The sequence below is a fragment of the Apium graveolens genome, chromosome 10 (genome assembly GCF_009905375.1).
Source record: "Apium graveolens cultivar Ventura chromosome 10, ASM990537v1, whole genome shotgun sequence".
In the NCBI taxonomy this organism is placed as follows: domain Eukaryota; kingdom Viridiplantae; phylum Streptophyta; class Magnoliopsida; order Apiales; family Apiaceae; genus Apium; species Apium graveolens.
In genome coordinates, this window is record NC_133656.1 from 179,595,897 (window position 1) to 179,620,366 (window position 24,470).

At 35.2% G+C, this 24,470-nt stretch overlaps 1 protein-coding gene across 1 annotated transcript; it reads right to left on the reverse strand.

Annotated features, from left to right (window-relative positions):
• Window positions 1–374: 374 nt before the first annotated feature.
• Window positions 375–1,474, reverse strand: LOC141691370 (uncharacterized). The gene is made up of 2 exons (XM_074496095.1): window positions 1,016–1,474; window positions 375–899 (listed from the first exon to the last, which is right to left on the reverse strand). Exons 1-2 carry the CDS (start codon window positions 1,472–1,474, stop codon window positions 375–377), a joined length of 984 nt encoding a protein of 327 aa, XP_074352196.1.
• Window positions 1,475–24,470: the final 22,996 nt, after the last annotated feature.

The following is a 24,470-nucleotide window of genomic DNA, read 5'->3' on the forward strand; positions in this document are numbered from 1 at the left end:
ACTTACCTATACTATACAGTAAAAAAACTTGGTTCATTGTCATGACTCCCTTCTATTTCTCATTATGCACACCTTTTGATGCCCCAAACTCAATTTTTCCCTTGGAGTGATCTCCAAACTAAATATTTTGAATTACCACAGACTGGTCCAAAAAACTAAAACAGAACATAACCCCTCTACCATATCAGATAATTGGTCATATGGCCATAAAAAAATGAAATTGTAGCACCTACACGAGCAACTAAGACTATTAATAACTATGAAAACAAGCTACCAAACTTAGTAAGTATAAGTATTAGACAAAGAAAATTATTACAAGCTACCAAAAAGTGTACTAAATTACAAGCTACACATGCAAACTACGAAAATCAAAACTAATCTGCCACCATAATCCTCCTGCGCCAAGATCTCCTATCCGAGGTCAGGTCATCACTGAGGTTTAGGGCCCTCAAGTCCAGCGTGAGTAGGTCAGCCCAAGTCCGCCTTGGCCTCCCTCTCTTTCTCGATCCCGATACCACTAAATCCTCCACCATGCGCACTGGAGCAGATACCCTTATTCGCCTAATATGCCCAAACCAACGCAATCGACCTTCTTTCATTTTTTCTGCGATAGGCGCAACTCGTAATTTATTCCTGAAAAAACCAGTTGACAATTTATCCAACATGGTACGTCCACAAATCCACCTTAACATTCTCATTTCCGCCACCTTTAACCTACACTCTTGAGCCTTTTTCAATGCACAGCACTCCGGCCCGTATAACAAGGCCGATCTGATTGCTACCCTATAAAATTTTTCTTTTACTTTGAAAGAAACCCTCATATCACACAATACTCCTGTAGCCGCCCTACATTTTAGCCATCCTGATTTGATACGATGTGTAACATCCGCATCTATCCCCTATTCCTTATGCAAAACGGAACCCAAATACCCGAAATTATCTTTGAGGGGCAATACTTATCATTCGGTTGATTACTAAAGTTACACCACAAATATTCCGTCTTGGACCGACTAACACGCAATCCGTTAGACTCCAATATATCCCTCCACCGCTCTAATATTACATTAACTGCAACCCTTGTCTCATTAATTATAACTATATCATCCGCGAATAACATATACCAAGGTACTTTATCTTGAATTCCCCTAGTGAGAACATCCATTATAACTGCGAAACTAAATGGGCTTAGCGAGGATCCTTGATGAAGTCCTATTCCTACCGTAAAATATTGAGTATCCCCAACTGGTGTTCGAACACACGTCCTTACCTGAAAATACATCTCTTGTATCGCCCTCAAATATATCCATGGCACCCCTTTAGCCACCAAACTTTTCCAAATTACCTCACGCGGAACACTATCATATGCTTTTTCCAAATCTATGAACACCAAGTGTAGGTCTTTACTATGTTCACGATATTTCTCCATCAGCTGTTTAAGAAGGTGAATTTCTTCAATGGTCGACCTGCCCGGCATAAAGCCAAATTGATTTTCTGACACTTCCACCTTATTTCTTAACCTAGTTTCAATCACTCTTTCTCATAATTTCATAGTATGACTTAAAAACTTAATACCACAATAATTGCTACAGTTTTGTGCATCTCCCTTAATTTTACAGATCGGCACTACCTTGTTAAGCCTCCATTCTTGCGGTATGTCACTAGTCCGAAGTATAATGTCAAATAACCTCGTTAGCCATTGCTCTCCTCTTCACCCAAACACAACCATACCTCTATAGGTATTTGATCCAGCCCAGTAGCTTTACCTCTACCCATCTTCTGTAATGCTCCCTTAACTTCGGCTCTGCTCATAGAAGGCTGAACACGAAAGTCAAGGTGTTAGGTCCCGAAGTATCGTAGAAGGGGTTGAATACGATACTCAATAAATTAAAAAATTCTTTCGAGTCTTTTGCGGAAAAATAATTTAGTGTTCGGTTAGTGGTTCCGTGTTCTTAAGGTGAATAGTGTTTAGGACATTAAAATAATGAACACAAGATATTCGGGGAAATATATTCATATATAAATCATCGAGGGTGTTGTTACACTCTGGTAAATAAATTTACCGGTTACAATCTAAGAACAATAAAGTTCCTAGCTTTTACAAATATTTACAAATCAAATCCTATACAATGATTTAGCTTTTAGTTTGTCCAATGATTCAATTACCGTATAACGATTATAATGCCCCTATGAATATAAAAGAGTTAAAACGGGCATTATAACGTTTTTATGGTGAGATGTTAAACAGATATTCAATGTGCTGAGTTTCTATGTATATTCTTTGCTGCTTATTTTCATCAACTCTCGAGAGAGAGATGATGAACAGAACACAAACAATACAAATCTTGATTAATTTCTCTTATGCTTCTCTGTGTAGACTTATATTCAATATGAAATATGTGGCTATTTATTTACCACATAAAACAATTGAATCAGTCAATAAACTGTGGCTGAGAAAACTTGTTCCAGGGGTTTAATCTTTGTTACTTGTGACCAGGATACACCTAGAGACTTCTGTACTTGGTTAATTCCACACTCAAGCATACTGGAGACCACAGCTCCTTGTAGGGAGTTAGTTGCGACTTCCTGTGCCAAGGAAGGGAGTTTTGCCTTAGCTTTTTGGGAGGAACTACTTGCGACCTTGAACTCCCAAGGTAAGCTTTACTAGCGACCATAACCCCCTGTAGGAGTTAGTTGCGACCCTCTTGCCCTTGTAGGGACTTAGTTGCGACCAAGAGTACTAGTACAAGACTTACTTGTGACCTTGGAAGCTAGGAGGAAGATCTTTACTTAGTTTCTTGGCAAGAGCTACTTACTTACGACCTTGCATTCCTCTTGGAGGAGTTACTTGTGACCTAGCTTCTCTAGTATGGCTAGGGAGTCATTTTGCCTTTGAAAATAAGCAATCAAAACTTACTTGCGACCAAGGTAGGTATTGAAGCACTTGTGAAATTCTTTTGCTCCTGTTTATTCCCTGAAGCTCGTACCAAGTCAAGATCAGTTCCTGTACTTAAATATTTAACTGTATTTCCGGGATATTGCTTCTGACATCCAATACACTGATCAGGGTACCTCCTCCTACAAGGTAGTGATCACTTGGAGTTAGTTTCTGTACATCGCTTTAACCCTTAAACTGTCCCATCTTCAAGTCTTCTCTCTTGAGTCTTCGTCTGAACCATATAATCTTCATCTTCATATATGAATCCTCACTTAATAATTCTTCTAATGATAATATTCAGATTCCTTTCATAAATCACTGACACCTAGTGCAACTGGTCTGGTTCACAGATGACTAGCTTCGATTCAAGTCTTCGTATTATATCCTTGATTATATTGTTAAGCTTGTAACAACTTCATCGCTTCGAACACTGGCTGTCAATAAACAAATATACTTTCACTGGAATCCTTCGGATACTTAGACAATGTCTTCATTGCTACTACAATCTTGAATTTTTCATTTACTGTTCTTCATTGACGCTTGAACATATAAATGAACTCCTTTCAGTGAGTTTAACTTCAAGACTACAGCCGTCTTCTTTAACCTCTGTCTATACCATGTCTTCAATTCTTCAGATTCCTATACTTCATACACTGTCTATCTTCAATCAATGCCGATACACTGAAATCTTCTAGTGACACTTATACATTGAATCTTCAACATTTCCGAAATTCTGAAAGTGTTTAACCTTTATTTTTCACAGAGACATGAACATATTAATGAACTTCTTTTAGTGATCTGTAAACAGATTTCAAGCTTTCTTCTAATCTTTTGATTCTTTGTATTTTCTTTGTCTTCATTTCTTCTGATTTCTTGTGTAGAGTAGTATTATTTACCTGTCCTGTTCTAGTGTTGTTCTCATGTTGAGTTATCACATAACTGTTCATACAACTACGCATTCTCATAAAAAATCTCCCCTTATTTGATTGTTAAACCTAACAAACAAATTAAATAGAGAGGATAACTCAACTAACAACTAGAAAAAGTAAAGTGCCAGGACTTGTAAATAATGCTACTGGTTTTCTGGATCAAATACTGCATTTCAAGATTTCTTGAGTGACTAAAATGAAAGATGCTTGTTTCTCTAGCACTAAACTGATCTTCAAGTAGTTACATCTTCATTTCCTTGGTTCTTCAAATCTCTGCCAGATAACTCTTCTCAGTCTTAAGTAATCATCAACAACTTCTTTTGTACAACCACATTTCCTGTTGAGAAGCACATATCTTTCTTGCTTCTCCTCCTATGAGAATCAACTGCTTAAAGGAGATCACCTGCGTTTACCACCTCTCCCGTACAATAGGATCCGCAGATAAAAATCAATGGTACTCCCCTTTTGGAAAACATATTCTCCCCTTATGAAGAATAGTGATGAACCAATCCACTTCTTCTGATTACTAGGAAATCACCTTCGTGTTTACCACCTCTCCCGTACAATAGGATCCGTGGTTACAAATAACAATGGTGTTGTGGTTATATGCTTTACCTTTTTCCTCTTGCCTGCTATTTCTCCCCCTTAGTTGAGGAATCCTCCAAACTATTATTTAAACTTTTATCTCCCCCTTAGAGAAGGAATATATGCTATCGTCTAAAGGAGTTCTCATATTTTACTTGGTTGGAAAAGAAATAACAAGTCAAAGTTTGATCAACCATGTCCCTTTAAATGCTGCAGAAACGGCTTCACCGTTGATCATCCTGTTAACCAATATTCCCAACTCCTTATACCTCCCAACTGTGAGATCACCAATTGTTACCAATTGTTATGTCCCGAACTTATTAGGTTCCGAAGTATTCTAATCCTATCTGTAAATGTTAGGTCCCTAAGAGTTGGGTTCCAATCATAAACAGATTCGAGACCCGAAGTATCAAGAACCATGTTTAGGGATATGGTATCAAGAACAATGAGGAAGATCTTCCTCATTGTTAGTGCGTGATTTTGTTTCGTGTACCTCACAGTTGTTTCACTCTTCTCTTCACTCGTGTTTACACTCATTCTCACAAGTGTATCACTTCTATCATAGCTCCAAAATCCAGGTGTACCTACAAGGAAAATCACCTTAGCCATCATCCTTAAGGAGGTCACAGGTGGTGCAATGGAAGTTCGCAAATCCCCATCCTTGTTAGACTCGTCAGATGAATCTGACTCATAATCTACAAGTTGCTAGTTTCCCTTTTAGAGTCCCGGATTTGAACTCTGGGAAGGTAAACAATGATCCAAAGATTTAGCATAAAGATCAAAGTTTCCTTATAATGTATGTGAAGACATTTCCTAGTGACTCATCAGGTAAATCTGAATCATTGTCAACAAGTTGCCGATCTACGCCTATGTCAGATCCACTATTCGCAGATGCATCCAGGAGATTTAAGCCCGGGAAGGTAGACACTGACCACTGACATATGGCTATTAGATCAGTACCCTGTCTTAACACCTGTAAAGGCAATTAGTCCATTAAAGAACCTTTAACAATCGAATCTGACCGTAAAATGGTCGAAACTCTTGTTTCCGTCAACTCTTCCTTTGTATGTGTAACCTATCCTTGTGCATCAAGAATTGTTTATGTTTTGAGGTGGTGACACTACATCGGATACCTTGGCTGACATGCGAATTTTAATAGATGCACCATGTTCAGAGGATAAATCTAGTAACTTTTTTTATGCCTTTTCAGCCATTACATCTTTTTGAGAAGATGTATGGGGGCTAGTAGTTGCCTAAGTTTTAATATTACTCAACTTTGTAAGAGACAGAGCTACTGGATTGACTTCAGAACCTTCCTTATGTGGTGCACCAAGGCACTTTCTCCCTCACGCTCATTCATACTTCATTTTAGTGGTAAGAGTGTGTTGGTTACATCTGCTTCTGTGTTTGTCTTTACAGTCTGGGATAGAAGTTGTGGGTTTTCAACCTCGTGACTATCAATGAAAGAAGGCCATTGGAGGCTAAACCTGTATTTCAGAACATATGGAAATATAGAGATAAAATGCACTTAAGATCTATAATGAATGAAAATTATACATTTAATCTTTTAAAAGAAATGATGTACAATAGTGATTTCAAAAGATTTTAATGAAATAAGCAATCACCGTTGTAGAAAGAAGTTTGATTTTTCTCTTAAAATGGTTCGAGTGCACGAGTCTATTTTTATGCATAAAAAGATAAGTAATCATATCTTTTAATATTAAAAAGACACAGACTCATGACCTAGCAGTATTAAGAAGAGAAAGAAAGATTTGTCTTTCAAGATGAATGAGTTTTTATAAAAACTTGATCACTTAGGGTAAAGTCTAAGCAATTCTCATTCATGTCAAAAGCTCCATAATCTATCTTTATAAGATTATAATCAATAAAATTGTTTATCGATAAATAACCTTAATAAGACTGACTATGCTGCTGATTTCAAATTGTTATGAATCTGTCATATATAGCAACTCATATAAATTCACTAGAACTTAAAATCTCACAATTATCTGCAACAAAATTTTAACAATATATCATTGACTCATACTTGTCAAGTATTTTAGATACTAATAATTATGTTGTATCCTACTTTAATATAATATAAATCATGAAACTGATTTGACATAGAATTGTCTAACATTATAATTCAAATATATTATAATAAGATATCAATGAATTAAATACCAATTATCTATTAAATAGATATTAGCATTCAATTTTATATATTATACAATTGTTAGCTCCTAACAACTGTAATATCTCAAACAATGTTGGTTCGAGAAATAAAGCAACATTAACCAACATTGTCTTGTTTGCATTCTTAGAAAAATATTCCAAGTTTCATATACTTTGATCCATTGAGTATGTCATTTATTATCAAAGTGTTAAGGAATTTGCAATAAGTATAAAAATGATTCTAAGTTGACAACATATGGTTATTTCTAATAAAGCATCAAACATTGTAACCATAGTTGTACTTTAAGAAAGATTTTCACACTAGTATAAGTGATTAAGAATAAGCATTGATTACTTAGAAGAGTCTAAGTAATGTCACAAATACTAATACTTCACAATTAGTTCGTAGTTGAACTCTTAACTAAATATCATTAACTGATATAAGTCAAAAATTAGCATACAACTAATTATGCTACAATCATGATTCTGATTTCAGTGAATTCTTGAGATATAACATAACTAAATTCACTAGAACCAAAATCTCATAATTAATCTATAACAGTTTAATTACAATTAATATATTAGATATCAATTGTTAACAGATTTAGTTATGATCAATCATGTTGCTTATTTATTTTAAGTTAGTCTGAATTATTAAGCAAATAAAATCATTGAATTGTTCCAATATCCATAATCCAAACTACCTAAAATAAATAATAAATAAATAAATACTAAATATCTATGAGTTAGATACTAGCACTTAACTATTTATAATTATCCTTGAATAATCACCAATAGAATGTATGAGTTATACACATGGAAATCACTCTTTGGATAATTAGTAATTTTAGAAATACTTTCTAAGCATATAGAAGATGAGAGTTTTATACACATAACTTAGAAAATACTTCAACTTTCAATATTAGTGAATTTAGAAATAAGCATTGATTACTTAGAACAAAAATTCTAAATAATATCACTAATACTAAAAGTATCACAATTATTTGTACAAGATAAAAATAACTATATTGCATATTATTTTAATATAATTTAAATTATGAGACTGATATGAAATGGAATTGTCTACCATCATAATTTAAACCAATTAAAATAATATTCAAACTTAATATTATAATACTTAACTACCACAAATGTATATGACATTGTAATCATGATAATCAAGATAGTAGCACTAAGTACGATGTATCGGATTACTGATAAATTCACAAGTACTTTAAATATTGAAGATTTAATACTTGTGAATATATAAAGAATTCCTTACAAATGGGATTTCCAATTAATAAGTAATAAATGATATCACCCACTTATAAACCAGTCTTGAAAATTAACTTTGACAACTGATTTAGTAAATATTTCTGCAAGTAACTCTTTGACACTAAAGACATGCTCTCAAAAAAAATGATACCTGGTGTGAAGTACCTTGTCATAGAGTGTTCCACAGAGTTGTTGGATATGAATTTGCTTCTTATCATAACAATATATCAATCTTCTTCTATGAAGTTGACAGCTTCCTGAGATGCTTCTCCTGTCACTTTAGTTGACAGCTTCAGAGATGCTTCTCATGTCTTTCTTACAACCGGCATAATCTATATCTATATAGCCAAACATATTAAGCACAATATCTTTAGGGTACTATACTCCAAGAGTTGGTAATCCCGTTAGATATCTAAAAATCTTGGCTTGCTTGAGCTCCTAAAAGAATTATTCTATTGGCTTGCTTGAAATAATGAGTTGTGTTATACACTGCCATTCCATTGCTTGGATATAAATTATCAATACCATTAATTTCTTCTGTAATAGCTTGGAGCATGAAGTTGTTAAATTATGCATTTAGACTTTCAATCATCTTCAGTTGATCAACCACGAATTCCCTGTAGATTGTAAACTCCACTGAGTAGCCATGGAAAATATCCTAACTAGTCTTAGCTGCAAATGCCAAGATCTTCAAACAACTGAAAAACATTTCATTGTTTGCTCTTGTAGAACATTCTCTCCAAACACTTTCAGGTTATCCAGTGTTTGCTTCTGTTGGCCGTTAACTCGTTAGTGGTCTTTATATATACATCCTGATATCCTGATCAAGGCTTGATCTTACTTGTTGTAATCTGTTTTGAATGCTCCAACCCTTTGGTATTTAGAAAGTCTAGATTAGCTTGACATTGTCCTTGTTGCTTTAATCAATTTCCGGTTCTTCCCTTGTACCACTCCATCTTGACACGGAGCTTTCAGTGTTGAATATGTCTCAAAATATTCTTGATGTTACAGATATTTATCAGAACTGCTTCTTGAATTCAGTCCCATTATCTGACCACAAGATCATTTCTTTTACAGTTGCTTCCAGCTTGATATTCTGATATTATTAATCACCATTTTTGATGTCTTGTCTTGAGAATGCACAAACAACAACTTTGTTTAATAAGAGTAGTCAACCACCATCACTAAGGTATATCTTTACTTTGATGTGATGTGTCTTTGACTTCTCTTTCTAACATGCCTCACATTTATCGTCTTCTGAATTCCAGATGAGGCAGTCCTCTCACTAACCCTTTTTCACAAATGAGTTCCTTGAGTTGATGTTTAAGGGTGAGAGCTTCTAATGCCATAACTAAACTTTTGTCGGATGAAGCTTTACAGTAGAAACCATTGACTTCACCTTTTTGAGATTCCAGTCTAGCCACGAGCATATCATTTCCTTACTCCAAGAAGAGCAAGCTTCTCAACCTTCCTGCTTCAGATGAGACATTAATCCTTTGTTGAATTGACATTTTGTCCTTTGATGCAGAACTGTCTGATAAGAGGATTTGTGCCTTGATTCTCCAGCAAGAAAGATGCTTCAATTGTTATTAGTGACTCCAATAATTAGTTGTTATCAGTGATTATAATTATTGAATTCGTTATGACATCCCTTTTTCTGTATAGCTTATCCCATGACAAAAACCTTTGATGTCATCTCCAAATATTACTAACGAAATAGCTTATGTCGATCATATATGATTATGAGGCTATTTCTTTGATCATATGCCTTGAGTATGAATTACCAAGAATACATATGAATCAATTAACCTGTTATGTCATGCACTCACAAACGGATTAACAGTTCTTGGTACCCAACTTATCAGTTTGGGTCCAGATGGATTAGAAATTTTACTATAAACAAAGATAACAACAGCTGCAACCTTATCATGCTAATTCTTATCTTTGACTAAACATTTTCTCTATTTTAATACCCTTGACAAATTTGTCTCTAGGCTAGGAGAAATTGGTTCTAACCTTACATAAGGAGGACTAGCAGTCTTTGCCCTATTAAAATACTAAACATCTACATTTAATGCAAGTACTAAGAGATGCATTCATGGCATTGAAATAAGCAAGCATTGAATTAAGAATACATGGCACTCATTTATAAATATTACACATAAGAATTAAGCAAGACATGCATGATATGGAATAAACAGAATTAACAAATAAATTACTAATTCTATCTAGTCCAATCCTGTTGATGTATTTCATCTAGCTATCTTAATCTAATTATAAATTAATACACCTTAACAAATAATTCAGATCAAATGAATAAATCACATTGTGATAGGATACAGAAAATAAGCATAAATAAAGGTCTTATATGCTGGGAAATATATATCTCACTAAAAATAATTAATCATGTTCAACAAATATTCAAACACATATTTATGATCATCTAAAGTAACATGCACAAGTTAAACATCACTTCTAGTTAAAAGAAAAATATTTTAGTGAACTAGTTCAGCATTATCTATATGTGATGCTATCATATTTGTGCTAGTGTTAAACATTTAAACACTAAGATCTTATCATGCATTGAAAATTGCTAGAAAAATATTACAGTGGCTTAAGAAATTGAAACCTGAGATATGTGAGTTGGATCATCTTCAGAGATTTCTATGAAAGCAAGATATTCATTATCTTCCTTTTCGTTATCTGATCCATCCCAACTCTTTCACATGCACAATAAGTTTTGACTGGCTGCTTCCCTAAGAAAACATTCCACCTTTGTCACAGCTCTTCAACTGAGTCCCTACTCATTCTTGTTTGTCAAGCTTCTTGTTCTGTTGTAGCAAAACCCTTAATAGTTATTGTTAGGTATATCTTGTCAGAACTGTAACTATCAAATCTTGTATTTGTCCCCATCTCAGTCTTGTACCACCTCTTAAACTAAATCTTTAAGAGTCTTTGCTTCGGAATAGATAGGCTTGATACTTGGATATAGCTTATGTACTCCATATGAATCTGATGCGACTAAACTTCCCTGACATGTGAGACAATGCCCTGACATCCAGTCCCTCAAGTATTTCTACCTGAGCTTCCTCTAAATCAGCTATTAGTAACTCTTACAATATGTCCCGAGGTTTCAAATTTAATGCATATAACTGGGATGTTTGTATGTCCCCACTATTCTCTCTGACCTCCACAAATCCTGCCTTTCTGATCTCTGTGATTCCCGGATATATGTAGCATTGGTACAAACCACTGTGTAACTGTATAATCCGGAATCATTAGAGTTGTCTTAAAATCTTCAAGAAAAATTATACCCGTAAAAATTTCATTCTTTTCCCGCATCTGAAAATCCAGTGGTATCCTATGGAGTAAGCCTTTGAGGAAGTTCCATTTTTTCTTCTGTAGGTCTTGAAATCAGCTTCATTGGAATAAAAAAATTATTATCTTTAATTTCCATGTTCAGGAATTTTCCGTCTGAATAGCACATGGTCTTCGTTTTCTTTGAAAGATTAAAATCATCTTTAACGCTTGGAGAAATCTTGAGTCTACCAATCCTTTGAGAACCTTTGGCTTGAAATATATTTTAAACTCTACAAATTTTGAACTTTTTGAGAGTTAGAAATATTTCGGGAATAAGTCCAAATAATTTAAAATTCAAAAATCTCAAGTGTTGATAATTTTTGAAAATTAAAAAATCCAAAAATATGAGAACTTAATTGTTTAGGTTGACACACCTGATCTGATCTGTATATCGATTAACAAGCTCTGATACCAATTGTTAGGTCCTGAAGTATCGTAGAAGGGGGGGTTGTATACGATACTTACTAAATTAAAAAATTATTTTGAGTCTTTTCCGGATATATAATTTAGTGTTCGGTTAGTGGTTCTGTGTTCTTGCGGTGAAAAGTATTTATGACAATAAAATAATGAACACAAGATATTCGAGAAAATATATTCATATATAAACCCTCGAGGGTGTTGCTACACTCCGGTAAATAAATTTACTGGCTACAATCTAAAAACAACAAAGTTCCTAGCTTCTACAAAGATTTACAAATCAAATCCTATACAATGATCTAGCTTTTAGTTTGTCCAAGGATTCAATTACCGTATAACGATTATAATGCCCATATTAATATACAAGAGTTAAAACGGGCATTATAATGTTTCTTCGGTGAGAAGTTAAACGGATATTTAATGTGCTGAGCTTCTCTGTATATTCTTTCATGCATGTTTTCATCAACTCTCGAGAGAGAGAAGATGAACTGAACATAAACAATACATATCTTGATTAATTTCTCTTATGCTTCTCTGTGTAGACTTATATTCAATATCTTGATATTTTCTACACTTGGCATCAGAGCATAGATCTAAAGTGTTAGATATATTTGATAATGTCATGTCTAATATGATTTATGTTTAGTTTTCAGATCTTACTTAAACAGGACAAATCAGTACTTAACTGAAATCAGCACTTATACTGAAGTCAGAACTTAAGTCATCAGTACTTAAGGTTCAGGAGATATTTATCAGAAGATAATATCAGGACTTAAATGAAACGTTCAGATAAGGAAGGCGGCTGATTGAAAGGAAAAGAAGATCAAGATAAACGTAAGAAAAGATATGCACGAAGAAGGAATTCTATGAAGAATAGAATACTTGGAAGAAAAGATATCTGATTGATATATTTTAGGAAGCAGAATTATATTCCATATCAATTAGAGATTATCTTGTAATTGTGTAGTATATAAACACAGACATAGGGTTTACACTATAAGTGTTATCATTATCGAGAAGATTATTCATTGTAACCCTAGCAGCTCTCGTGATATTTGTTCATCACTGAGAGAGGATAGTTCCATATTGTAACAGAATTTATTGCTTTGAATAAAGTCTGTTTTCTGTTACTTGTGTTATTAGAATTCGATTTGATTGTGCTATACACTGTATTCACCCCCCTCTACAGTGTGTGTGACCTAACAAGTGGTATCAGAGCCTATCTGTTAACATACAAACAGTTTAAGATCCAAAAACAATCATGTCTGAAGTAGAAACTCCAACTAAGTCCACCAAAACTGAAGAACCTCCAAAGACACAAATCCATAGCCGATATAAGGCTATTAGAGTTCCCATATTGAGACCATCTGAATATCCCATATGGAAGGTGAGGATGACTATGTTTCTGGAAGCTACAGATCCAGAATATCTTGATAGAATCAAGGAAGGGCCTCACAAACCAACCAAGCTCGCTGTTGCAGTTGTAGGTGAAGCAGCAAAGTCAGTACCAAAGGAGAAGAGTGACTACACTGCTGAAGATATCGCATCAATTGCTAAGGATGCTAAGGTACGACACTTACTGCATAGTGCCATTGATAATGTAATGTCAAACAGGGTAATAAACTGCAAGACTGCAAAGGAGATATGGATGCCTTGGAAACAAGATACCAGGGAACTGATACGATTAAGAAGAACAGGAAGACAATACTCACTCAAGAGTATGAACACTTTGACTCAAAGGCTAATGAGTCATTGACAGATTTATATGATAGATTTGTCAAACTCTTGAATGATTTGTCACTGGTTGATAAGGAGTATGATCTTGAAGATTCAAACCTTAAATTCCTGTTGGCTCTTCCTGAAAGCTGGGATTTGAAGGCAACAACAATAAGAGACAACTGTAATCTTGATGAAACGACTTTTGATGAAATTTATGGGATGCTCAAGACTCATGAACTTGAGATGGAACAAAGAAGCAAGAGGAAAGAAGGAAAGTCAAGGACAGTTGCTCTTAAGGCTGAAAAAGAATCCCCCAAGGCAGCTACCTCAAGGAAAGGCAAGGTAAAGCTCTCTTCACAAAGTCTGATACTGAGTCATCAAGTTCTGATAGTGATGATGACTCAGAATCTGAAAGCTTGCCTGAGACGGATGCTGATGAAGAGATGATGAAGCTGTGTGCCCTTATGGTGAAAGGAATCACAAAGATTGCATACAGGAAGTTCAGGAAGGGAAAGAAGTTTTCCAGGAAAGGTGCAAGTTCTGATAAGAAGAATTTCAGAAAATCTGAGGGCAAAGGAGGAAAGTCTGACAGAGGAGATTATACAAATGTCAAATGCTACAACTGTGGTGAGAAAGGCCACATATCTCCTGATTACAAGAAAGTGAAGAGTGACAAAGGAAAGGTTCTTGTCATAAAGAACAAAAGCTGGACAGACACCTCAGATTCTGAAAGTGAGGAGAATTATGCCTTGATGGCAAGTGCTGAAAGCAGTTCTGAAGCTGCTGAGTTAAAGGTACCTCAAACTACTTATGCCTTTCATACTAATGATATTAATGAGTTGAGAAGATATCTTAAAACCATGTTCATTAGCTATAGAGATCAAACTTTAACATCTGAAAGATTAACTTCTGAAAATCTTGCTTGCAAAAAGAGGAATGATTATTTAGAAAAAGAGTTAGTCATGTTCCATCAAACTCAAAAAGATAGAGATGATGCTTTTTATGTTAGGGATGAAGTGCTTAAAATGAATGAATCTCTAAAAGCTGAGTTAGAAAAGGAAAGAGAGATTATCAGGACTTGGACTAACTCTGGTAGAACAACTCAGAATTTGTTAAATAGTGAAAACTGGAAAGAGGGCTTAGGTTATGGAGATGATAAGAATGATAAAGGAACTGTAGAAATTAAGCCTATAGTTGTTAATCAAAAATCTAAGTTAAATCCTGTTAAGTTTGTAGCTGTAAAGTCTGATAATGAGAAATCAGAAGTTAAAAAGGAATTAACTTCTGACAAACTAAAACAGGAAAAGACAACTGAAGTAAACGTAGGTTTAATGAAAAAGAAGCAGCTTAAGCATAAGCTGAAAGATGTTAAGAATGCAAACAAGGTAAAATCACCTAGGAAAAATAGGAATGGAAAGGAAGGTGTGAATAAAAGCAATGATTATAAGCCTGTTCCTGATGCTCCTAGAAAAACGTGTCATAACTGTGGAAGTTCTAACCATCTGGCTTCTTTTTGCAGAAAGAATAAGAACATAAACTCCTTACCTTCAAAGTCAGGAGTTAAGAGTCAGTCTGTTAGATATAAGCCACAAAATCCTTGTTTTCATTGTGGTAGTTTATGACATTCCATTTGTACTTGTAAGGAATATCATAGTTTGTACTATGATTATTATCAAATAAAACCTTCTTTAAAGAAAGTTAACATTGTTCCTTCTAGTGTAAATTCTGATTCAAAGTCTGATAGTATAAATTCTGATAAGAAAAATGTTAACATAAACTCTGATGCTAAATCCGCTGCAAATGTTAACAAACTTAATAAGGCCAAAGGATCCAAGCAAGTCTGGGTCCTTAAAACTAATCATTAGTGGTCTTTGTGATTGCAGGGCAACAGGAAAAACATCCTAATTCTGGACAGTGGATGTTCAGGACATATGACTGGAAATAAAGCCCTGCTATCAGACTTTGTGGAGAAGGCTGGCCCAAGTGTTTCTTATGGAGATGGCATGTAATAACCCCAATGAATAGTGATTTTGCTGATTATGCTGAATAAGAAAACTTTTCATACCACACTTTGTAGAGGTTCTTTTATTGTTATTCTGAGATCTTATTAGTACTCTATATGGTATATAAGTGTATGTAAAGATCGTCAGAATCCAAATTCGAACACTTTGATTTTTCCCGAAAATCCACCAGATACCGAAAGAATTGAGTATACGGTAACAGGATAAAAAGGATTTAAATTCAAGGATTATAAGAGAGGATCATATAAGAAATATAATATATTGAGAAAGGTTTAGGGGAACCCAAGTAATAAGATCTTAGGTATGATCCCTCAAACGATAAACGAGAACGAAAATTAAGCGAACCGTATAACAGATAAGCGGTCATTAACCAAACAATTAAGCAAGGATTAGCATAAGAAGATGCTTCCACCACCAAGTGATGACAAGTGGCAAGAGATGAAGTCACCAAGATGATGTCATGCTTAGTCATACTCCACTCACTTTAAACAACCAACAAATCATCCAAATATCCCATTCACTTCATTTTCCACCACAAAAATATTCAACAAAGCAAATACTCTCCCAAGAACACACAGCTCACGGCTTTTTTATTTTTTTCAAGGAGAAAAATTCCAAAAATCAAGTTTCTAGCTTTGTTAATTTGCAAGGTAATTACCCAAGGTCCCTTATGATTAGATAAGCATATTCTAGGAGTTTAAGCTTCTATTTCTTCATGAATCTCTTCCAATAAATCAAGGAACAAGATGATGAATAGTGTTTTCAAGATTACTAACTTTATTTTCTTTGATTTCCTTTAAGATCCAAGTATTCCTAAGCTATCTCAAGGCTTCTTAACGCTTCCTAGCTACTCTAATCACTGCAAGGAAGGTATAACACCTCCAAACCCTAACTTTACTTTGAGTATTAAGATGGTTTTGATGGTTATAGTAAATGAGAAGTATGATGTTTATGTGTTTAGAGTTTGGATTGGATTTGTAGTGATTTGGATGTTGAAATCTTGTTTATAGTTAATGAAACTTAAGTATAGCTAGTAGTTCATGTGTGGGGTTGTATAAATTGGAAAATCTTGAGGTTTGGGGACTGATGTGGTAAGGTTTGGATGAGGGTTGGTTGTATTGTTGGTTTTGAGTTGAATGGTGGTTATTTGGGGTGGTTTAAAAGTTGGTAATCGCGTAAACATAGCCTTCGTAATGCCCGATTTACCTTAGACTGTTTTTATTCTTAACATCAGGACCCGAGAACTCACTATTAAGTTTTGACCATTTCCATAATTAGATAGTTCATGTTACGAGCTTCGTTTTGATATGTGGTTCGCTTGAATCCGATGTACGGTTTAGGAGAAACAACCGTTTTAAGTAACGGCGTTTCGCGACCGAACCATTACCCCTCGCCTTACTTTGAAACCTTTGTTAAGGACTTTAAATGACTAATTGGGGTATGAAACAATTATTTTAAGTGGATTAGGAAGTTGGTAAGGTACTCGCAAAAGAATCGCTTTAAAATTCTTAATGGTTAATTTATTAAAAATGGTGGAGCCGAGGGTACTCGAGTGATGTAAGTGAATCGTTAAGCGCAAAAGCAAGCGTTAGAGTCTAATTGGTTAAAGTCTAGATTCTTAAGCGACTTTGGTTTAATTCCAACTTATATGTTGTTTATAGGTTACCAGATTCGTCCCAGGCCTTTTACCACCCCCAGTCGCTCAGGCAAGTTTTCTACCCATTATACTGTTGTTGTGATGTATTTATGTATATGCATTATCTTGTGATAAGTGCATGATTGTTATTAGCAATTCTTGTGATATATTGGAGCATGTTGATATGGTATATATGCATGCTTGTTTCGTAATCTTGATATCTAATTGTTGATTCAAATGCTTATAGTTGCATAATACGTATGCTAGAGATAAGCAGTAGTTGCGTATACCCTTAGTATAGGGGACCCAAAGGTGAACATTTTCTAAAACCGGGAGTCGATGTTCCCAAGTATATTATATATATATATATATATTGTTATAGTTTTCAAAACTATTAATCGAATAAGTTTTATTCGATAACTTTATTTTATTTAATGAATATTAGTTGAATATTCATTCGAGGACTTATGACTCCGTTGATTTTAATTAATGAATATTAGTTGAATATTCATTCGAGGACTTATGACTCCGTTTATTTACTAATTTATATTCTTTATTTTATTAAAGAATAATGTTTCGATAATCAAACTTATTTTCGATTATTCAAATAAAGATCATACTTTCGTATAAGTATATCTTTGGTTATTAATATTCATTCCAAGTATGAGTTTTAAAACTTCTACTTCAATTATTTTTATAAAGATTATTCTTTATGGGAATATTATTTAAATAATAATATTAAGATATTTTCTAAATATATTGGGACTGATTTATTTTATTAAATCAGCATTACTCCAAACATTCTTAAATATGTTTTCGAGTCTTCAAAATGATTTTCTAAAAGTTAGAGCAGATCCCAAAACTCATTTTTATATTTAAGATCTTCCTTTCGAAGGGGATTTAAATATTCGCTCAAAACATGAGGGATCCGACTCTGTGGTGTATTTTATATTCGCAACGAGGTTGCTGTTTTGATAAATGAATTGATTACTTACCCAACGTTCGGGAAGTAAGTCCAACTATTGAGTCGGCATAAGCAACATGGGCTCAGTGGGCGTCCATGAAAGTGTAAGTGGCTCAGTGGGAGTCCATCAAATGCGTAAGTGGCTGAGTGGCAGTCCAGCATAAGGTCCTATTGCGGCCAGGATGATGACCAGTGGGGAATTCATCCATCTACTAGTAGAAAAGGTTACTTATTGGTATCTTTGCCTGATCAGCAAGATATCAGGATTATGCCAAGGTTTTCTCCTTTCCAAATTCATTGGATATTGCAACTCTGTTTATAATTTTCATAACAGAGGTTTTCAAGGAGTGTATGAAATGTATATATATAGGTGTATATATATATCAGGACTTAATGAAGTATCTCGTAACTTCATTATTTATAATGATATTCAAAGATTGAATCTATTCAAATCTTGTCTTGTAGTCTCATCTATGTGATGAACTTTTGAAACTAATTATAACTTGAACGGTGGTAGTTCAAGTAGTATTCGGAAAAGATATAAGTATATTGGAGTATCTTGTAACTTCATCTTTTCAACTTATATCTGGTTAATGATTATCTTATGCATGACAAAAAATTTCACAAAACTTTGAGACAATGTTAGATATATGAGATCACCTTACAATGATATTTTTATACACTTATAAAGTGGAACTCTGTGTATATTATGCATGGAAGAGGACTTCCAAGATTTTGAAAAGTATATATATACATATATACTGAATATTTTGCGACTTGGTCGCGTTAAGATATCAAACTTGGTTCATTTCTTCTTGACCAAGACTTTCATGAGTACTATGAGAATGCTCATATATTTTTAATTATTATAGATATTATTTCAGTGGGCTTGTTGTTCACCCTTGCTTTCTTCTTTCATCACACAACAACAGATAGACAAGATGAACAGGACCAAGCTCCCAATTCACGAGCATATAGGAAACGTTCTGCAGTTTCCTGTAGGCGTTGATGCCGTGTAGCTGAGGTAGGATCTACCAATAGGCTAGGCTTTCAACTTTCGATGTACCAGACTTATGTATATTTATGAATTGTAATAATGGAAAAGAATATGTAAATTATTCAGAAACCCTTTTTAAGGTGAAATGGTTTATAATTGTGGAGTAAAATGACTTGTGTTATTTTTGGTATTCATCTCTGAGACTATAACTTGTGGTGTATGTGTGTATATTGTGGGGTCACAGTACGCAGTAGTTGGTTGACTGTTAAGATTAAGTATTGATAAGGGAAATGGAACTCGTGACAACCTGGATCCCCAACCCCGGATTTGGGGGTGTTACAGAAATGGTATCAGAGCTAAGCGTTATAAACCTCATAGATGATGTGACGTTAAGATAATAAGTTCACTAAGATAATAAGAACTCTTGCCAAGTTCATAGTCGGGCTACCTAACGTAGTACTGACAGTTAAAACCCTTATGGGAACCCTTATAAATATCGTGATAGAAGCGTAGTTCGTTATCGTATATAGTAGCGGGACTCCGAACCCTGAGGTTGAGGAGCAACAGCGCGATGATGTTTTATTACTGATTGGGGATTGGATTGTGGATCCAATGGAACACCCTAATGAGGGACCGGATGATATTCATATTGAGGATGTAGCGGTTGAGGATGTTGTCCCAGAAGGGATTGTTGTTGAGAAGGATCTCGTGGAGGATCCTAACAAGACTGAAGAGATGACCGCTGAGAAATTGATAACCATGCTTAGGGCGACTACCAGAGGTAGGATTGGCCGGTCACTGCCGGAGGTTCGTTCAAGTTTGTAAAGATAGTAGCCCCTTTAACGCGGCTTACTCGTAAGACTGAGAAGTTCGAATGGACAAAGAAATGCGAGAACAACTTTTAAGAACTGAAGCAAAGGTTGGTGACGTCCCCTATGTTGGCGTTGTCGGATGGAAAATGAGATTTTGTGAAGTGTAGTGACGCTTCGCATAAGGAATTAGGGTGCTTCTTATACAGCACAACAAGGTAATTGCGTACGCGTCAAGACAATTAAGGGAAGATAAAATTTGATATCCCCACCCATGAGCTTGGGCTCGTGGCAATAGTTTTGCCCTAAAGATTGGAGGCACTACTTGTATGGAGAGAAGTGCGAGATTTACACAAGCCATAAGTGCTCTAGTACATTTTCACGCAGAAAGAGCTCAATATGCGCCAAATGAGGTGGTTAGAGCTAATCAAGGATTACGATTATGAGATTCTTTATCATTCAGGGAAAGCCAAAATGGTGGCTAATGCCCTTAATAGAAAGGAGAAACTCAAGATGATATTGTCTCTAAGAGAGTTGATAAGAGATTTTGAGAAAATGGAAATAGAAGTGAACGCAACCGGAGCCGGTACCGAAAAGTTGTTTGAGATCGCTATGCGGTCTGAATTATTGGAAACTTTAATATTGTGCCAAGAAAAAGTGATGAATGAAGGCAGAGAGTCAATGACTGGAGAAGAGATCCATACCGAGAAAGATGATAAGGGGATAGTGAGGTGTTCCTACAGAATTTGGGTTCCAAAAGTTCAAGAGCTTAAGGATGAGAACTTAGATGAGAGCCATAGTTTGAGGAATAAGATTTAGGGCAAACCCTGAATGTGATAGTCAGGGAGGTTGCCATCAAGAAAGAAAGAACCCATAACTTAATAGAGTGGAAAACAAGGTTTTTAACATATAAGATAACCCCGATTATGGGAGAAGGTTGAAACGTTTCATACTGAGAAAACAGAAGTCGAACAAGATAGGGAGAACCAGGATGGTACTCCTATTGGGCAATTAATGGACCTGTCTAAACAGAACTTATACTTTTATTCCCAACCACCACCTTGAGGAAACAATGCGGTGAGAAATTCTTTCAGGACCTTTAAGTCGCTAAGCTCTCAGAGTTCCAAGGAACAAGCTGACCTAGCCGAGGCAAGAGCCTGGCTAAAGGAAATAGAGAAATGATTTTATATTCTAAATGATTGATGAAGCGCAAAAGACTGTTTTTGTCACTTACCCTCCTAAGAGAGAGGCCACCCGCTGGTGAAAGGCCAAGAAAGGCACGGAGCCAGAGGTTATGATAAATTGATTAAAGTTCAGTCAATTATTTTCGGGAAAGTAATTCCCAAGGATAAAGAGATAGTGTAAAAGCTTTGGAGCTAGAACAAAAGCGGATGAGTATGATGAATTATGAATCTAAGTTGTAAAAGTTATCAAGATTCGTTCTGAGGACACGAATCCAGAATGACGGGATGTTTGAAATCAATGCTTATGTTGTGTTGGTTCATGTAATGGTTGTAATGGAAACGAAAATAAAAGACTAAAAAGGGAAGGAGTATATAGGGATATAAAGGAAATAGAGTTGGGAAGTGATAAGGGAGTTAGGTATGGGAAACCCTAAGAAACCCTTGCAATAAATATAGTGAAGTGTGTCATCATCAGCGCGATGGTGACTGATCATGAGATAAATTCAAGGTTGAAGGCGTAAGCGATACGTATAATTAATCCCCTTAAGTTGAGAGTATTCGAGGAAACCTTGAGATAGTTCGAAGGATAAATAATGAGACGCGGATAGACTAAGGAGACAAGAAAATAAGAAATTAGGAAAATTGGATGAAGGAAGTGACCTTCAAGAATGTGAAGTGTAAGACCGGTGGCATGATACCCAGAAAGGGAGATGTTAGGTATGAAAGATATCCCAACATTGAGATGACTGTTGAGATAAACAACAAAAGTACATGAGGATTTATTAAGAAGATTTTCACGTTGAACACGACCAATATCTTCCAGAACATCCATGTTATCATTACCAAATCAGGAGAGAAAAGCGGATAACCATTGTTATCTTTTGGAGGCCATATGGATTGACCTCAATTTGAATAAAGATGCTATTATAAAATTAGTTATAGACTATCGAGGTGGGAATGATGAATAAGATAATCTATCAAGGAAATATGACTTGATTTATCCATGGAAGGATGCATGTACCTTTTTAAAGGTGGAATTAAGGATAGAACCTCGATAACTTGAGATGAATCCTAGGGGAATGCATAAAGGTTGGCATTTCGCCCTTAATAGGGACATCATGAGTTTTGGCAGTATAAATTAAAAAGGATTATGGTAACAACAACCTTTAAAGATCAGTAGAGAAATTTTTTAGAAGTACATAGACAATGGTTCTAGTATTAGTAAATGGTATTTTGATATGCCCTGTATCTACGGAATACAGGAGGAGCGATTCAAGGATAACCTTAAAGGTTTTACAAGGAAAAAGGTAATATTCACACTTCTCAAGAATAGAAATTTTGATAAGGGTAATATGACGTAATTATAATAATGCCAGGTGGGGCACGTGTTGAACCATAAGAAAGTATAGATCGACCCAATGAGGGTCAAGATTGGTGAAAACAAGAAGGACCCATGATAAAAGACGTCATAAGTATGATCGAGAGTCAGCCGTGACAATGTTCACATCTAAAGACTAAGGCAATGACTTATGGAAAAATGGTGATTTTTTTTCTTTCTCACCAGGACTTAAGAAAAGCATTTTCACATAAGCAGTGATTGAAATGAGGTAGAAAATTTAGTTGAAGGTGGTTAAAAGACATTGATTACAAGGAACTATTACTATCAGGAAAGGCCAATGAGGTGGCCGACACTCTAAGTGCAAGAGAGCAATTATAGGCGCTCGTGCCAGAGGAATGCAGTGATAATGGTTGAAGCCGTTAAGGTTGTATTATGGTTTGGAAGATTGACATTCCTTCTGATGACTGTGCAATACCCAACCGTAATAGTAGTTTGGTAAAGGTTTAATTCGTGTAATCGCCATGAGCGGGCTATCTATCTTAGAAGGAACTATCTTGAGAATAAGCCAGGACCATGTTTCAAAAAGGACTAAATGAACCTTTGAGCTTCATGTCTCCTAATATAGACATATGATTAAGAATGGTATTAACCTACTATCGTTGCTTTCATTAAAACTCTTCTGCATTTTATCTGCTTCATGTCATGAATGTACGTCAGGATCAGGAGTGTTCTTCATGAATCATGAACGGTGATCATGTTACCTCCTTAGAAGAATTCGATACGATATGTATGGACTCCGTATGGTTAGCTATTAAGACTTCATGGAAAGCGAATGACTACAGTAGGTCAGTGGTGGACCATAGTAATGCTCCAATAAGTCTATGAATAATGAGACAATGACAACTGTGAAAGTTGTATTGTAATGAATGTTGAGATTGAGTACCACTAATTGGGTCATGGTGATGTATAAGTTATCATTGAATGGACTAATTAAGTAGATTATTTACCTATTGAATATTTATTCCTCATTATCAATAGAGGGTCGTATGACTATATGAGGAAGGTTACGATGCAAGCATAGAATTCTAGTAACGATGATGTCTAGAATGAGATCCCAGATTCGATTTTCGATGTCGAGGGAGTTTCAACGGTGATTGTGTATAAGCTCGAGGAAGAGCATGGGTCCATAGAATGATGGACGGAATAGCAAAAATATTTAGGCATGTGAAATATGATGCTATAATACTTGATGTTGATATAAATACGTATATGTTTTGTTCTCCTATGACAAACCTCTATAGTTCAGAGGTAGATTCCAAGCCAGATATTTTATGGAAATATTTTTTACATATATACAATTCTCTTCAGTTCGTTCTTTTCTCTTCTTTTCATTTCATGTAAGCTGAGAAGAACAACCCTTCCAGAAGGGGAGGTATTGCCGAATGACTATCTATCTGTGTGATAGAAGCCTAGTAGGATACCACGTGTTGTTTAATTGCTTGTCAAGTACTAAAGGCTGGCCACCTTCTGTACTAACTATGCGATATAACAAGTGTTCATGATCATAGTGATCTCTCAATAAATTCTTTTACTTCTATACGATGGATCAAGCTTTCAAAGATAGAAGCAGCTAGAAAGGAGTAGTATCAGTGCAGTGGTATTCCGAATCTAACGCGTTCGTGATACTAAGGTTGATGCAATTATTAAAAGGTTATAGAATGCTAACGAGCAAAAGTGTAACCAGTATAGTATTATGTACGGAAGATAGTAATGACTACGAACTGGAAAAGAATGGGTAATGAGAAGCAAAAGCTATAATGCTAGAAGCTATGATGAGAGTCTGTGCACTAGACTTGAAATAATTTGAAATGGTCACTTAACACGGATTGAGTTTTCTTACGACAATAGATCATATGTCATTATCGAGATGTCGCCTTATAAGATCCTTGAGGGAAGACAATGTCGATCTCCCTTATGATATGATGATGTTGCAGAGCGCAAGATGCTTAGACCAGCAGTGGTCCAAAGGACCAAGGATATAATAAATTTAATCAGAGGACGGCTGGTAGTAGCCCAAGATGGGCACACGAAGTATGTTGATTTGACACGAAAGGACAAGGAATAG

Bases quoted from the DNA above. Each gene is read 5' to 3' on its own strand.
- LOC141691370 (XM_074496095.1), bottom strand. From the start codon at position 1,474: ATGCCGGGCAGGTCGACCATTGAAGAAATTCACCTTCTTAAACAGCTG. The intron at 900-1,015 runs GTTAGTCGGTCC...CATAAGGAATAG, and splicing joins TGGAGTCTAACGGATTGCGT to GGGATAGATGCGGATGTTAC.